General features: G+C 43.9%; 1 protein-coding gene across 2 annotated transcripts in view; it reads left to right on the top strand.

The window, feature by feature from the left end:
* Positions 1-13623, top strand: part of PDE6D (phosphodiesterase 6D) — a 38134-nt gene extending 24511 nt beyond the window's left edge. For both annotated transcript variants that reach the window (XM_037407524.1, XM_037407525.1), the window contains exons 2-5: positions 4183-4271; positions 9496-9621; positions 10476-10581; positions 12990-13623. In XM_037407524.1, the coding sequence (XP_037263421.1) occupies positions 4183-4271; positions 9496-9621; positions 10476-10581; positions 12990-13071 (403 nt within the window). In that variant the 3' untranslated portion in view covers positions 13072-13623. The remainder of the gene's footprint in view (positions 1-4182; positions 4272-9495; positions 9622-10475; positions 10582-12989) is intronic.
* The last annotated feature ends 1332 nt before the right edge of the window (positions 13624-14955 follow it).

The raw sequence follows: 14955 nt of genomic DNA, 5'->3' as shown, positions 1-14955 counted from the left end.
AATTTCTGTTCTGAGATCAGAGGTATTCAAGACAACAAAACTTGGATTTAGAAATGCACAAACCATTTCCCTTCATCAGGCTAAACAGAGCAGGTCTGTGAAGAAGCTAATTCATGTCATGTATATAAAGCAAGTCAAATTCCAGGTACTACAAAGCTTTTATGTAAGACTTTGCTGACCCAATAGGTGGTGGAATATAAATAGATCAACAGTGCACCCTTCCTTGTGCTGTTCTACCTAATCCTTTCCTTGCCTTCAGGATTGAAGAGTATTTGATCTATTGAGTCTTAAATCAGACACTGTTTCCTACCAAAAAAAAGCAAAATCCACGAGAATGAAAGTTTAACGGTGTAAGAGTGTTCTTGTGATTTTGGAATGAGAAGCTGAATTAGGAATATACTATTGTTCTTCCTTTTTTTTCATATATATTAACTTTACAAAGCTGTAACTCTCTGGCTCTCTGATTGCTCTTCGTAGCTACCCCTGCCAGGTGGCTTGACATGAGCCTCTGCAAAAAGAGTAATTGTGTTAAACCTATATTAATTTACTTTCTCCTTTTCAATAATACTTAAAATGCCCTCTTCATCCTGCCTGCAGGTCTCCACTGCTGCTCGGAAGATGGAGCACTTCTTATTTTTAGTAACAATATCTCTCATGCTGGGATGGAAGAATCTTAAACCAATTAAACACATTAGAAGATAACAGTGTGTGTGGGTTTGGTTCAAGATCTCCATTTTCTTCACTCTGGGGTATGTCCTAGTACCAGCCTTTCTATCCAAGATGACAGAAGTAGTGATAAGCTGCTAAGTAAGTAAGCAATGCAACTGCTGCTTTGTCAGGTATTCCCTTGCCAAAAAAATCACTTCTGATGGGTTTTGCCTTTTTTTTTTAAATTCTGTTACAGTTAAGTTTTATAAATTATCTCAATTTTGACTTAGGAATTTTTTTCAGATGCCTGTTTCTTTTTAAACATATGTTTTTAAAAAAGAATTACTATCTTGAGTGTGAAGGTTTTTTTCCAATAGGAGAGGACTCTGTGTGTACACTTTTAAGATATGATGATTTGTTCTTCCCTTTTAATAATGCTTAGTTACTGGGGAAAAAATTGTGAACTGGCTAGAGTATTCTTATCCCTTAAAGTATGTCAGGATCCACATACTTTACCTCTGTATATACACTCTGAATAGCAGGTTGATTTCATTTGTTTTATTTGTAGAAGTTGGATAAGCATGTCCTGAACCTGCTCATGCATCTGTCTAGGCCAGAAAGCCTTTGGCTACACTGACAGTAAACGTTTTTTCATTTAATGTGGAATTTACATGGATTAGCAATGTCCAGACTGTTTAAATACAAGAAATATTCTAGAAACTGTGGCTTGCGTTACTGACCTGCATGCTGTCATCAGTAGGGATACAGTCCTGAGGTTTTTGTTTATTCTTCATCTTTCATTTGATAGTCAGAATATAAAAGCATGGGGCAGGCTGTCCTGCATCATTTACTCTTACAGTGGAACATCAATACAGAATAGCAGCACTTTATAGAAGTCTTAACACGCCAAATGTTAACATATCTGGCATTGTTCAGCATGACAACGTAACTTGTTATCATCTCTCTTGGGCTGGACTGAGAGATAAAACCTTATAGAGAGAAGCAACAGAGGTCAATAGTCTACAGCAGTGTTTTCTCTCACCGGAAATAGTAGGTCACTATCACTCTATAACTATGTATTTCAAGTAAGGATAATAATTAAGCTGAGAGTCTACATACACTCTTTGAAGGGCAGTTCTAATTTAATACTTTTGTCAGAGCACTCCAAAAATTGGTAAGGGAAGAGGGACAGGAAGGCAAAGCAAGGCAAGGCAAGGCATGGCAAAGAGAAAGGAAGGTAGTCTGTTAGTTAAAAGTGCTGGTATAGCACCTGGGAGGCTGGATCAGTTCCTGTGCAGCGGTGGGTTTGCTTTTTGTTAGTGTTTCATTTCCAGTTCAGAGGAACTTGTCTACTGCTCAGCTTGACACTGCACAGCCTATGGCCAGACCTGTGAGCTCATAACTCCCACTGATAGTGAAAAAATAGGAAGTAAATACTTCTGAAGGGGACCATTTTTTAAAGGTAATACAGGGTTTTGATAATCAAGTGCCCACTTTACTGAATTACTGTACAGCTAATAGTCAAGAGTGTTTGCATCGTAGGGTGTTGTGAAGATAAATGAATTTGTCAGTGAGATGCTCAGATCGTCTCATTTGTTATTTTTCCCTCGTGCATGGCATTTGATAAATTGCACACTGCTTTCTATGCAAATAGCTTCACCCTGGCTAGTTTGCGTGTTTGTCTGGGGGAAGATAAATCAAAAAATGGTGGATTTTTTTTTGGACATTGTAAATTACAGTTGGGGCGGTTCCATCCTATGGGTGGCATTGGCTGGGGACTTTTGAGTTTTCCAGTCAGCTCCACATGAGAGCCCTGTCCTGCTGCAGGTCCTTCTTGCCATGCTGCTGCTCATTTTCTCTCTCTGACCTGCCTGCCAACAGCCCCCATCTCCCCTGGTTTGCTAGCTGGGGAGAGATCTCCGCTTTCCAGCTTTCTGTCAGGATATGGAGGTGGCATATGGGGCACTCAGATTATGATGGTTTCCACCTTCTCTCCCTTTCACTTTTGCCTTAATCACAGAACAAGTGGTAGATATTATGTATTTTAGAACATGTTTGGAAGAACATGAGCAAGCTGCCCTACACTCCCTCTTCCCATGCTCCAAGTTGTTGCTAAGTTTTGGAAGCTGTAAGACCATGCCTGTGTAAAAGGACCCTGTGCACATATTCCTACTTTCCTCCTCCCTCTTGCCCTTTTAGTGGGACATGGAAAGTCTGGCCATACTTCAGAAGGGGAAAGGCTCCTCACAGCCCTGCTGAAGCAGCCATCTTCCTTTCCCTCCTCCACACACATAATTTTAAAACAAATGTTACCCTGTAATGCAAAATTTGCTAAAGCATCTGTTTCTTCCCTGGAGCTCTGGAAAAATTTGATCAGTGTGACGAGTTTGTGTGAGTCTGCCTGGAAACCTGTAGTGTTAGAGGATGAGTTCAATATGCGTATCTCTGACAGCTCCTATTTATACCAACATCAAGGTCCATATTGTCCCTCTTCTGTTTCTCTACCCTCCTCAGTCAGTTCCTTGAGCAGTTGGTCTCTTCCCCTTCTCCCAGATAGTTTCCAGTCTCTGTCTAGGAATTACTGAGTACAAAGGCTACACTGCCGTAAACCAGCAAAAGAAAACACCTGGAAAGGCATTGCTTATCTCACAGATCCTGCTCTGTTCAGGCTGTTTGTGTTTGTGCTGGTGACTCCTCGGAGCCACCCTGATGAGCTGTGGAGCAGGAGGCTGCTGCAGGGCCTCGGGCTCACTGATGGCTGTATCCCTGTTCAGAGCGGCGTTGGGCAGCTGTGCAGGCACCTTGTCCTGATGTGTCGATGTCTGAGCTATGTTATGGGGGAGATGTTTTAAAGGTGTGCTTAAGATCGTTATTAATTGTCCTTTTGAAAATATGAGTATGCCGTACATGCCTGTAACTTTAATGACTAAATCACTGATCTGGGCTTTCTGAAAGCTGGCACAGCCTCACTTGCTGAGAGTGAAAAGAGAGGATCTCTCTTTGCTTAGCACTCAGCAGCTGAAGAATTCCCATGAGTGGCAGTTACAGGGTCAACAGCAATAGAACAACCCTTGATATTAATAATTTACAAGTTAGGAAAACAAGCTCTATCAGGTGTTACTCTTTTTCTAATGTTATAAAGGAAGCACTTCTTTTTCTAGCATTTTTCAAATGCTGAAGAACAGCCATTGCTTGTGTAGAATTATCTGTTATTGTTAGCAATGTTCTTGCTTCTCCACAGCACAGTGACATTGCCTGTATCCTTTAGAACAAATGGAAAATGATAAATGAGGTTAACAAGCTAAAGTGAAAACTAAATCTGTGACTATACAACTCTCGTTGCATTCATTCTGGTCAAGGATTGGTTTGTTCATTTATTTTCTGGGGAAAAGCATCTCTCTTCCTTGGCCTCCTGAGAATCAGAAAACATGATTAAAACAGCTTGAGTAGCCTATTTCAAGGCTTAAGAAAGAATACTAGACACAGCATTTAGGGATGCAGATAGCTTGTTTTCCTTAACTGTTTCCCAATCAGAAATTGGATGAACCTTCGGGATGCTGAAACAGGGAAAATCCTCTGGCAAGGAACAGAAGATCTCTCTGTACCTGGAGTGGAGCATGAAGGTACTGTGTGGTCTTATTGTACATTTTGGGGCTGGGTGGTGCTACATGTCTAAGTCACCAGGGTTGTGAGCGTGCACCTGCTTTGAGAGACAGATGTCCTGGTTGTTACTTCACATCTTCAGAGACTTCCACCACAATAACCTGGGGACATGTGGAGAAGGGTGGGAGTGGATCAGTGGCTGGCAAAAGGGACAAATTAAACTGCTAAGCAGGGAGCTCAGCAGGGTAAGGAATGAGTGGCCAACCTTTGCTAGGTTGAGTGTTTGTTCCAAAATGAAAAGTATAAAAATATATTGACTTTTCTCAGTGTAACAACAACGTTTAGTCAAGGTAGAGGTCAAATGGACAACCAGTGGGAAAGAAGCGTATACGGTTATTATCTTGCCTGGCCACAACTGTCCTAATACTGTCCTGGGCTAAATTTGACCTCTGCTTTGAAGTGGTGTACATGGCATGTTTGCTCTGCTCTCCTGTCCGTCTAGCATTGCTAGGAAGGACTGTTGCCCTTTCACTTCTGTCCTCACTGAGTAGCAGAGGACTTCACTGTCCCTTACTCTTCCCCCTTTGTGACAAAGCACTGTGATAGGTGACATCCCTTGCCAAGAGCTTGGCATTGGCTCTGTGAAGTCTGGCCTCACTGAACTAGTTTTGAAGGTTTTTCTATTATGTGAGTACCATAGCTGATCTCCAGTAAGTGGAGTGAAGTTGATCGCTTAATTATGCTGGTGACATTTGCTGGTATTTTTGGTTAAACATCAAGGACTGAGTTCTGACTGGCACTGCTAGGACTCATTTCTCCCATAAACTGGAAAATCTGTTACGTCTGAAGGAAGCAACCAGTATAATCCTCCTCTGCCCAGAGAGCATACAGAAGATCTCTGGCAAAACACTGTGAGTCCGGTAGTCTCCCAGCAATACACCTGGTTTCAAAGCCAGATTAAGGCACAAGAGAAATAACTTGCCTTCTCCTCATTTGGTCCCCAGTTAACATTCATCTGCTTTATGACAAGAATTCATTAACAGGACCAGTGGTAGGTTGTCTCAGCTTAAGAGCCTGATGGTTGGAACAGAGGATGCCGATCAGAGCTAGAGGAAAGCAAAGCTGTGATTCAGCGATTACTAAGAGCATTTTCCAAGCTTTGTCTCCTTCAGCCTTGCTAACCTGTACTCCCATTCTTGTAGCAGTGCCAAGAGCAAACAGTTTTGCTGATGGGCCTTAACAGATACTTACTCATGTCTGTCATACAAGCTACCTGTATTAAAGCAAAGCATTCCAGCATCTTCGTATAAAACTGTAGGAAAGCAATTGAAATACAACTTAAAAGAAATGTGGTACTATATGTCTTAAACTGTGGGTTGGTGATGCTTTGTCTTCTTAAAATAACTGTGTAACAGGAGACCTAGGAGAAATGAGGAATCAGGCTTTAGAAAGCAAAGAAGATTAACTCAAAATATTCCCAGTCTTCCCAGATTTTGCGCTGTAAAAGCTTCCCCTTGGATGCATGGATAGTCTTTGAATCCTCTTCACTGTCTCAACAGGCCGTTGCACTGCCGTGGTTCGATACAAACAGCAGAAAGGTGTGATCTGGGGCAGAGGTGACAGCTGGAGCTGTGTCTCAGGAGGGTTTGTTGTGGTGCCCCATTTCCCCACTGCCGTCTTTCTCATTTTGGCAAATCATATCACCTCACAGGGTCTCAGATTTTTCCCACATATGAAACAGAAACCCTCCCCTCCATCAGAGGAGCTTGGGGAATTAATTAAAACATACTCTGGCATGAGATTAATGCCCATTGTACAAGAAATTGTTAAGACCTTATCCAGTGTGCAGTTCAGTCATCCATCTAGAAGACAGATGACTGCAAACTGGAACAGGTGCAGAGAGCTACTAGGAGAAGCCGCTGAAAAGATTGCGCATGGGAGGATGGTCTTCCTTAGGAGAAGAGAGGAAAAAAGCCATTCTCATATGGCTTAGTAAGAAAAGAAGGCTGAGATGGATAGATTATTCTCAATAAATAGGCTAAGAAGGGGGGGAGATTCCCACAAAGGAGGATAATTTGACTATGAATTAAAAGGTGTGGGGAAATGTGATTCTGATAGTCCTGCAACAGAAAGGCAAGGGCAAACAGTCAGAACAAATGTGTCCCTGGTTTCAGCTGGGATGGAGTTAATTATCTTCTTAGTAGCTGTGCAGTGCTGTGTTTTGGATTTGGGTGCGAGAACAACAGTGATAGCACATTGGTGTTTTAGTTGTTGCTTGCTAGTATTATACTAAATCAAGGACTTTCAGTTTCTCAGGCCCTGCCTGGGAGAGGGCTGGGAGGGGCAGAGGAAATGGGGAGGAGCGCAGCCAGGGCAGCTGATTCGAACGGCCAAAGGGATACTCCATACCACAGAACGTCATGCTCAGCGTATGGACTGGGCAGGGGGGTGGCCGGTGCCTGTTGATCACTGCTCAGCGCCTGGCTGGGCATCACTCAGTGGGTGGTGGTGTACTGTGCATCACTTGGATTTGTCCCTTCCCTTTGGATATTATTCCTCTCCCCTTCCCTCAGCGGGAGCAGAGGGAGTGGGAAAGGGAGTGAGCAAGCTGCTGCACAGTACTTCTCTTCTGGCTGGGGTTAAACTACAACAAACTGTTCTAAAATGAAGGCCATGTGTGTTTCAAAGTCATTATATAGTACTTGTGTGTGTGTGTTCTGTGGCCGTTCAGAGCAAATCACAGTGTAGACACAGCAAGCAAAGAATCAAATATATAGCAGAGTGAATAAAATCCTTTCCTTTAAACAGGACTTCTATTTGATTTAAGCACAGGTTTCTTTTAAAAATGAACTCTTTTATTTCAAAATCATGATACTGTATCGTGTAGTATCTAGTTTAAGTCATGATACTGTATTACTACCTAAACTTACTATTACCACGTAGATTAATTAAAAAGAATATTAATGTGGTATTGGATAGCTGCCGCAATCTTAACATTAAACTGCTGAAAGTAGTGAAAATCACTGCCTGAGCACCTTAAACTGGAATTAACCAACCAGCTTTTGACAGCAGGACCTTTTCTGTGTATGCAGTCAGCTCAGTTCAGTGACAGTGCATTCAAAATTGGGAGGCAATCTGGGAGATACAAATCCATAAAGTTTGGTTTCTTCCAACATACAAGCAAATCTTGGAGTAAGCTGCTGAGGTGTAGCACTTGTAGAATCCCCAGTGTTGTTCCCAGTCACCACAACCAGCTTTCATTTAGGAAATACAAATAATCCTTTCATTATCTAAGAAAATATGTAGTTTGAAATATAAAATAAGCTTGAGTAAGATAGCTTGCTTTCTTACATGTCCCAAATATTTACGGTAGTTTTATTAAACTACTATATGAAAACATAATTATATGGATATTTCAATTGAATTTCAGTTTCTAACTAAATGCAGTTGGACCCAAAATGACTTGCTTAGTAAATAAGAAATGTGTCATTCATGACTTTCAAATCTGATCAGAATTAAGTATCTGACTAAATATAAGTTAGCTGTATAAGTGCTTAAATAAATGGGCAGGTATTAGGTCCATTTTAAAACATGCTTACCTGCATTTCAGCATGTTTTAAAATGGACCTAGCTGATGTGAATCAAACCGATTTTTCTTCTGTCTTTGTAATGGAAAAAAAGGTATAAAAATAAATTTAATTTAAAATAATTCCAATTAAAATTTTCTACTTGATGGTATAAATATAAATTTAAATATCTTAGATCAGATGTTTAAAGTCTACACAGTCCTTGTTTTATTAAAATAACCTTTTGTTTTGTAGTTTTACAATATTAAAGCAAACATTCTCAGCAGTCTGTCTTGGGGATGAAAGAAATTAATTACTAAATTACAGAATAGTTTTAACAAGTCATTTTACACTTAACTGCAAAGAGCTGTTTATTCACAACAGACTGTAGTCTGTACTTGTGAGGGCAGTAAAGGATGGTGCCATGCAGATTTCTTGCTGAAAAAAAAAGACTAAAAATTATTAGAGAGCTTTTACATTTTAAATTCTTCCATTAGACTTTTAATTTTCTTTTTTACCTTTTCTTTTTTTTTTTTTTTTAAACAATCCGTGGGCTGTGTACTTCTCCATGGGATAGGATGGTAGCTTATATTCCCTAACCCCTCAGCTCTCTAGATTGGTTTCTTATCAAGGTCCTACTCCATTAAACTGTTCTACATAGATGGATTTGCCTGGGGTTTGGTAAACTCTTCCTTTTATTAAACAGCAGCCTGCTGTCTACTCATGGATGTTTTGATACGCTTTCCATTTAGGAACAGTTTGGCTCATAAAGCACACGCCAGCTGTATTCCCTCCCCTCTTTATTTCTAATAAATTTACATGAAACATTTTCTAATATGCAGGAAGGATTATGTACAGTCACGCCACTGAAGTATGACAGGCTTGGGAGATTTTTAGTACATTGACTCCCCCCTATATTCTCCTGATCGGGGCCTTTCAGCATTTTAATCAGTGCTCCCAAACTGTCCCTGCTCTTACTCCTCCACCTGTAGAAAAAGCCTTATCAAATACCTACCAGGTACCGTTTGCCACTTGCTGTTGGTGTCTCGCCCATTGCAAGAGCCCAGAAACCCCGGACTGCCAAACTGCTCTCTCTTAAACTCTCTGGTACTGACTTTACTGCCTGTGTGGGTCTCAATGTTTAGGGAACAGACATTTTGTACTTTCACAGCACGACCTCCCAGAGCTATGTGAGATGGCTGGAACAATGCTGCTGGGCTGCGAAATAGCCGTTTGTGGTTTGCTGGGGATGCCCAGTCTGAAAGGGAAGGAGAAGTGAGAAGGGCTAACACGCTTGGTGCGCTATGCAGGCCTGTGGCTACTTGTGATCTTCAGCACACTTCCTAAAATCAAACTTGAAGTTGGATCTCATATTTCAACTTGAGGAATTGCGGGCTTTAGTACTGAACAGCTAAGAACAGGAGTCTGAAAGATCAGTGTTGTATCCCTGGTTCTGTCACAAGTTTCATTCCTGGCTCTGGGCAAGATACTTAACCTATTTGCATCTTGGATTTCACTCCTGCAAATGTAAAACCAAAATCCTTTGTGTTTGCATTTCTCCTGCTACTATGATCTTGTACTAGCACTAATCGTTATTTCAAAGTACATTATAAGAGCACCTGAAGCAGGTGGGTTTGTTTTATCGTGTCCAAATAATCCTTCTTTATCTGTTTCACAGCTCGAGTTCCCAAAAAAATCCTGAAATGCAAAGCAGTGTCTCGGGAGTTAAACTTTTCCTCAGCAGAACAAATGGAGAAATTCCGACTGGAACAGAAAGTTTATTTCAAAGGGCAGTGTCTAGAAGGTATGCATCTGCCCTGTGGTGCAGTCCTGCTGCAGTGCAGGGAATGACCCCCAGCGTGCTGGGGATTAGAGAAACTAAAATGGGTTGAACGTGGTGATTTTAATTTTTTAGAGTAGCACAGAAGCACTCATCTTGTCAGGACTAATGGGCCACAGTATTAGGGATAGCATTTCATAAGTGTATTAACACTTTGTTATGTAACAAAAAAATCTGGGTAATCATGCTTCAGGGCATAAATCCACCGCAGGCTGCCTGAGGCAAGGAAACAGGTTATTTTAGAGTCACCTATCACAGGGATTCATGTGTCTTCCTCTGCAGCACCTAGTGCTGGCCACTGCCAGACTGGAGGCTGGGCTAAAGGAGCCTCTGGTTTACTTTGGTTACAGCAGTGCCACTGAGCGTTGGCTGCGTGCCTCCAGAGCTGCACCTCTGACTTCCCTCACTGCAGAATTACTCTTAATCTGGGGTGGAGGAGGGGGAGATAAAACATGGAGCTCCTTGTCTTTTGGGCAACCAGTTGTACACTTAATCGCAACGGGATCTGGGGGATGTCTGCAAGAGGGGGAGTGTGGTTTCCCTGTTCCCAATTAGGTGTGGTGAAACTTCCACTGAACGCTAAGGAAGTGGTGTGACTTTATCATTACCATCAGCTATTTTAGAAAGGGAGTATCTGCTTCAAGAGGAGGGCAGGATTCAGTGCAGTTTAAGCTGTACAAAGTAATTTAAATGTAAAATGTTGGCAGCACAGCAGGACAGTTTAGGGAATTCCCCAGCCTGTCAGGTGAAAAGCAAAAGGACCATTTGTGGATTTTATCTTCTTTCAAATGCCTCTGGATCTTCTTTTTACTTTGCAGAATGGTTCTTTGAATTCGGTTTTGTGATTCCTAACTCCACAAACACTTGGCAGTCCTTGATAGAGGCAGCACCTGAATCACAGATGATGCCAGCTAACGTTTTAACGTGAGTGCCTTGGGCTTACAGAATCTGAGAGCAGGCAAAGAAAAAGCAGTGTGGCGTTTCCTTGGGGGCCACAGTGGGCATGAAGAGAGGGAGCTGCTACCAACTCTGAATCACCCTCACTACTGTTACCTATTGAGAAGTAAAAGGGGCTAAGCCGACCTCATTACCTTCCTTCCCATAGGTCCAATTTGCATTAATACAGCAATAAAAGCTTGGAGAAAGTGGAACTGATCCTTTATTAGAGTTGCTTAATTTTTTTGAAAGGTGAACCGTGAAAGAGTTTAAAAACGCTTTGCAGCTTAGTACCCCTTACACCCAGGAAAAAGAAAGATGTTTGGGCCATTTTCAAATCCAGCTATTGATCACTAACTCTTGTCCAAGGTGGTTGTCTTTCATGCAGTGTATCACCCACAGGAGCTGCTTTAGCATTTGTTTCATCACTGTACTGTTTTGCCAAGCTTTGTGTCTTTCACATTGGCTTATAAACTATGCATTTAGTCACACAGAGTTGTTTGTGGGGATAAAATACCCTTAACAGGTAGGAAACGGTTATTTTATAGTCACCTGTAATGGGACTCATACACCTTCCTCGGAAACATCTAGTCCTGGCTTCTCTTTGCACATTGACTTCTGAGTCAGCAATCTCTAGAACTTGCACCAGAATAACGCGCGCTGGGCATCGCTCTGAGTGTGGACAGCAAGGCACAAGCTTTCGTGGGATGACAGAAAAGGCTCTTTGAGGGAGGCCCCCCAGGAGGTTGTAATCACTGACAAAAAGCCATCCTCCCTGCAGTGCTAGATGGGTGCTGGCAAGCACATGAGCAGCACGTTTGCCAGCAGAGACAGAAGGGTATGGGAATCCTGCTGCCAACAAGAGGCAGACAGGGAGCAGCTAGTCTCACCGCAAGGTCACTCTGTCCTCTGGAAGACCTCCCTCTCCAGCGTTTTCCCTCTCGTTCCCTGTCTGGAGGCAAGCCAGTCGCATAGAGAAGGCACTGGGATGGGAACTACCCTCACCGATTTCTATTCACAGCACGTTTCAAAGAGAGAGTGGACTCAGAAGAAAGCATCAGCGTTCGAGTAGTGCTCCCTGCCACAGTCTGCTCAGAACGTTGTAGGTGCTACACACGTCCTGGGGTCCCAGAACTCGTGGCTTTCAGTCAGTACCGGGGGAGCCAGATTAGGGAGTGGGGGTAAAGAAACCGACATCTGATGCATTGGGTTTGACCATTGGAAGAAATCAAGGCGTTTTTAGGACTGGGAGTCTTGGCAGTCCAATTCTCAAGTAACCTTGAGGATTTTCCAATGCCCCATACTTTCCCTGGAGTCTGTCCGCTTCTAGTGGGCTGCACAGATCTCTCTTCTATTCATGGAGGTGTCCTAAAGTCATTCTTGAGGCTTCTCAGTAGAATCACTAGTCCAAAGAAATCCAGAGGGGGGGTTGTGGCCCAAAAGAAATGAGGTTTTTTCAGCTGCCAAGACTTGGAGAGAGCCCCTCACTTTTTGGTGTTCCCAAAAACCTCATGTTCGTCTCGGTGTTTCCATAGCAGGACAAAATGGAGACGTGACGTTTGGTGCTAACCAAGGCACTCTGCGCAAAGGATTCCCAGGATGACTGAATACCAGACTTAGAACATTCCCTGACATTTGAGTTCAAGCATTGTCCACACCACAGCAAAAACCTTGCACTCTTGCCAGGTTCAGCTTTGCCAGTGTTACAGACACCGAGAGCCACAGTGGAGATGGAACAGCTGCTTTGATTTTCAAGAGCCAGGTTATTTAGACATGGTCAGATCACGCTGCTCAGGTGTCCAGGTGTTGCAATGGCCCCAAAGCTCTTACTTTTGTCTACCAAAATCTCAAAGTCAGCAAGTTAAATCATCAGAGCTTTTGTCACACCCAAAACTACATTTCCATCGCAGTTTGCATAAAATATGCTTGTGTGTTTGCATTTAAGCGCTTCTTGAGGGAAATGACAAGTTGGTTGAAGTAGCTTGCTCAGCACTAGAGGACAGAGATGGGAAATAAAAAAAGAACTCCCATCAGTTTTCACAATTCACTGCAAGAGAGAGGGGCCTGAAGGTGCTGGGACTGCTAGTTTATTTTTAGCAGTAGATGTGAGCAGTTTGTGAGCACTCTGCAGCCTGCGTGGTACTGTGCCCAGAAAGGGGGCGAGAAGGGGGGGACTGGGGGAACTGCTCCATGTAGGAATGCGGTGGGGAGATCCTTCAGTCCTGAGCACCCCCGGGTCAGGACGCAGTGCTCCTCGCATGCAGCTCCAAACCAGAGCTCGTGCTACAGGGGTAAGGTGTCAGTCCCGGCTTGTGAGAGCACTGAGAGGAGCAGTCATTGCCTACTGTTCATGCATTCTTCTAACACCTCTTCTTTCTCCTCTTTTCCTTCCACAGTGGTAATGTTATTATAGAAACCAAATTCTATGACGACGATCTTCTCGTAAGCACTTCCAGAGTGAGACTTTTCTACGTTTGAGATGGGGCTTTTTGGAGCTGTTTTAGTTTTCCTCCACACAGTTCTTGGTGCAGAACCCCCCCGACTATCCAGTGGAAGACACTCCTGTAGGCGGTGACCCTGGGGACCAGCTCAACGTGGGTTGTGACCTTTGCCCATCAGTTATTTTGCTTTCTCCTCTGACAAGACCAGACCAAATCCTCAGAGACAGGACCATCTGCTCAGCGATGCACTGGGGAATAGAGGCTGTCTCTGAACACAGGCAAACGATGGTCATGCAGAACCAATACTGTAAATTACGTTAGTCTCATCCTTTGTACTTCTCTGGATCTTGGTATAATCTCCCATTCCACTCACACCAAACTCTCAATGCGTTTCATCTTTGACGGATTACGTTAACCTTTTCATTTTTCTCACGTTGTAGGTTTTTATCCTTTTACTGGATTTCTGTGTAACTGGTCCACATATCCTCTTACCCCGAACTTGTAAAATAGACTGTGATATCACCTAATGTAATTAAAACAAATTTCTCAATTAAAACATTCCTACTGTCCAAAGAAGGGAAGAAATGTTCGTTCTGTGCGTTTTCCTTTCTGTTATAAAAATGTCTCGCACCAGGTACAAACTCCTGCCACTCGAGCCAGCAGCAGAACAGGCCTTTCCACAGCCCCCGTATTCTTGTTACATTTCGCTTCTTCCCGCTGACCACGTAGGAAAGGTTTCCCGACTGCTCTCACCGAGGCTTGTCCTTGGCCTCATTTCTGTCCATCAATCCCGCGGGGCAGTTTGTCCTGCTTGCCCAGTCACCGGGTTCTTGAGCAGCACTGCACGCTGTTCTGCTTTTCTGGGTTCCTGGGGATGCTCAAAGCCCTCTGGAAAACCTGTGTTCCCCTGAGCCCGCCAGCACCAGTCCTGTGCTGGGCTGAGCTCCCTGAGGCACGGCTGTGGCTGGAGGTGCTGGTGCCAACAATCCCCACGCGTGCACGGCTTTGATGACACACGATGGCACTTTTGCTGTGACAGGTTTCTCGAGCGCTACCACTACTCTTTTGCTTTGTCATTTATAATTAGATCTAGCACGTGTAAATCTTGGGAAGTGAGCATCTCCAGCTTCTGCTCTTAAACGTCATGGGCAGCTTTATGATCACTCCACACTTTGGTCAGCCTGTCCTGTGGGTGGGCTTGAGATTCTTGGGAGGGTCACAGGGAAATGGAATGCATCATTTTGGATCCTGAATTCAGCCACTGAGGGTACGTGAGAGGGGTACAGCATAAATTTTTTGTAGACAACCTGAAGTTGGACTTAATCCCCATGAGAAGAGCATTAGCCATTGTAGCAGCTTTCCCATGAGACCTCACGGATGGATTTCAGCCTGCTGGGTCTGTGGGGCAGCACGACCCGTTGTGGGTCAGCCTTTATACAAAGAGATCAACACCCCGCGATGGTAGTATGCCCGTCAAAGAGTATCCAAAAAGAAAAAAAATGAAAGGTCGAGGGTCTTGAGAGCAGGTACTGGTATGTTCTGGGATAGACACTCTGCTAGGCACACACAGGAGGTGTCCAGCAGAGACAAGGAGAAGGCATCTCCTTTTGCCAAGCTGAGCTACAACCGAGTGCCAGGGAGCCTCTGCCACCGTATCCAAGGTTGCTCCCGGCAGGGCTGGCTCTAACCCGGCTGCGTGCCTTTCCTTCTACCCATACACTCATCGAGCCGTTTAGGTTGGAAAAGACCTTTAAGATCGTGGAGTCCAACCGTCTGCCCAGGACTGCCGCGTCCGCCGCTAAACCACGGCCAAGCCCTGAATTTTCACACCCACCGAGCCCCAAACCTCGCCGGCGGGGACGGTGCCCGCGGGGATGCCCTCCCTGCCGGGCGCCCACGCTTGGGGTCTCTGCGGGGGCTC

This window comes from Falco rusticolus, chromosome 13, assembly GCF_015220075.1.
Source record: "Falco rusticolus isolate bFalRus1 chromosome 13, bFalRus1.pri, whole genome shotgun sequence".
In the NCBI taxonomy this organism is placed as follows: Eukaryota; Metazoa; Chordata; class Aves; order Falconiformes; family Falconidae; genus Falco; species Falco rusticolus.
The sequence above is the reverse complement of the archived record's forward strand: the minus strand, read 5'-3'. Positions and strand labels throughout refer to the sequence as shown.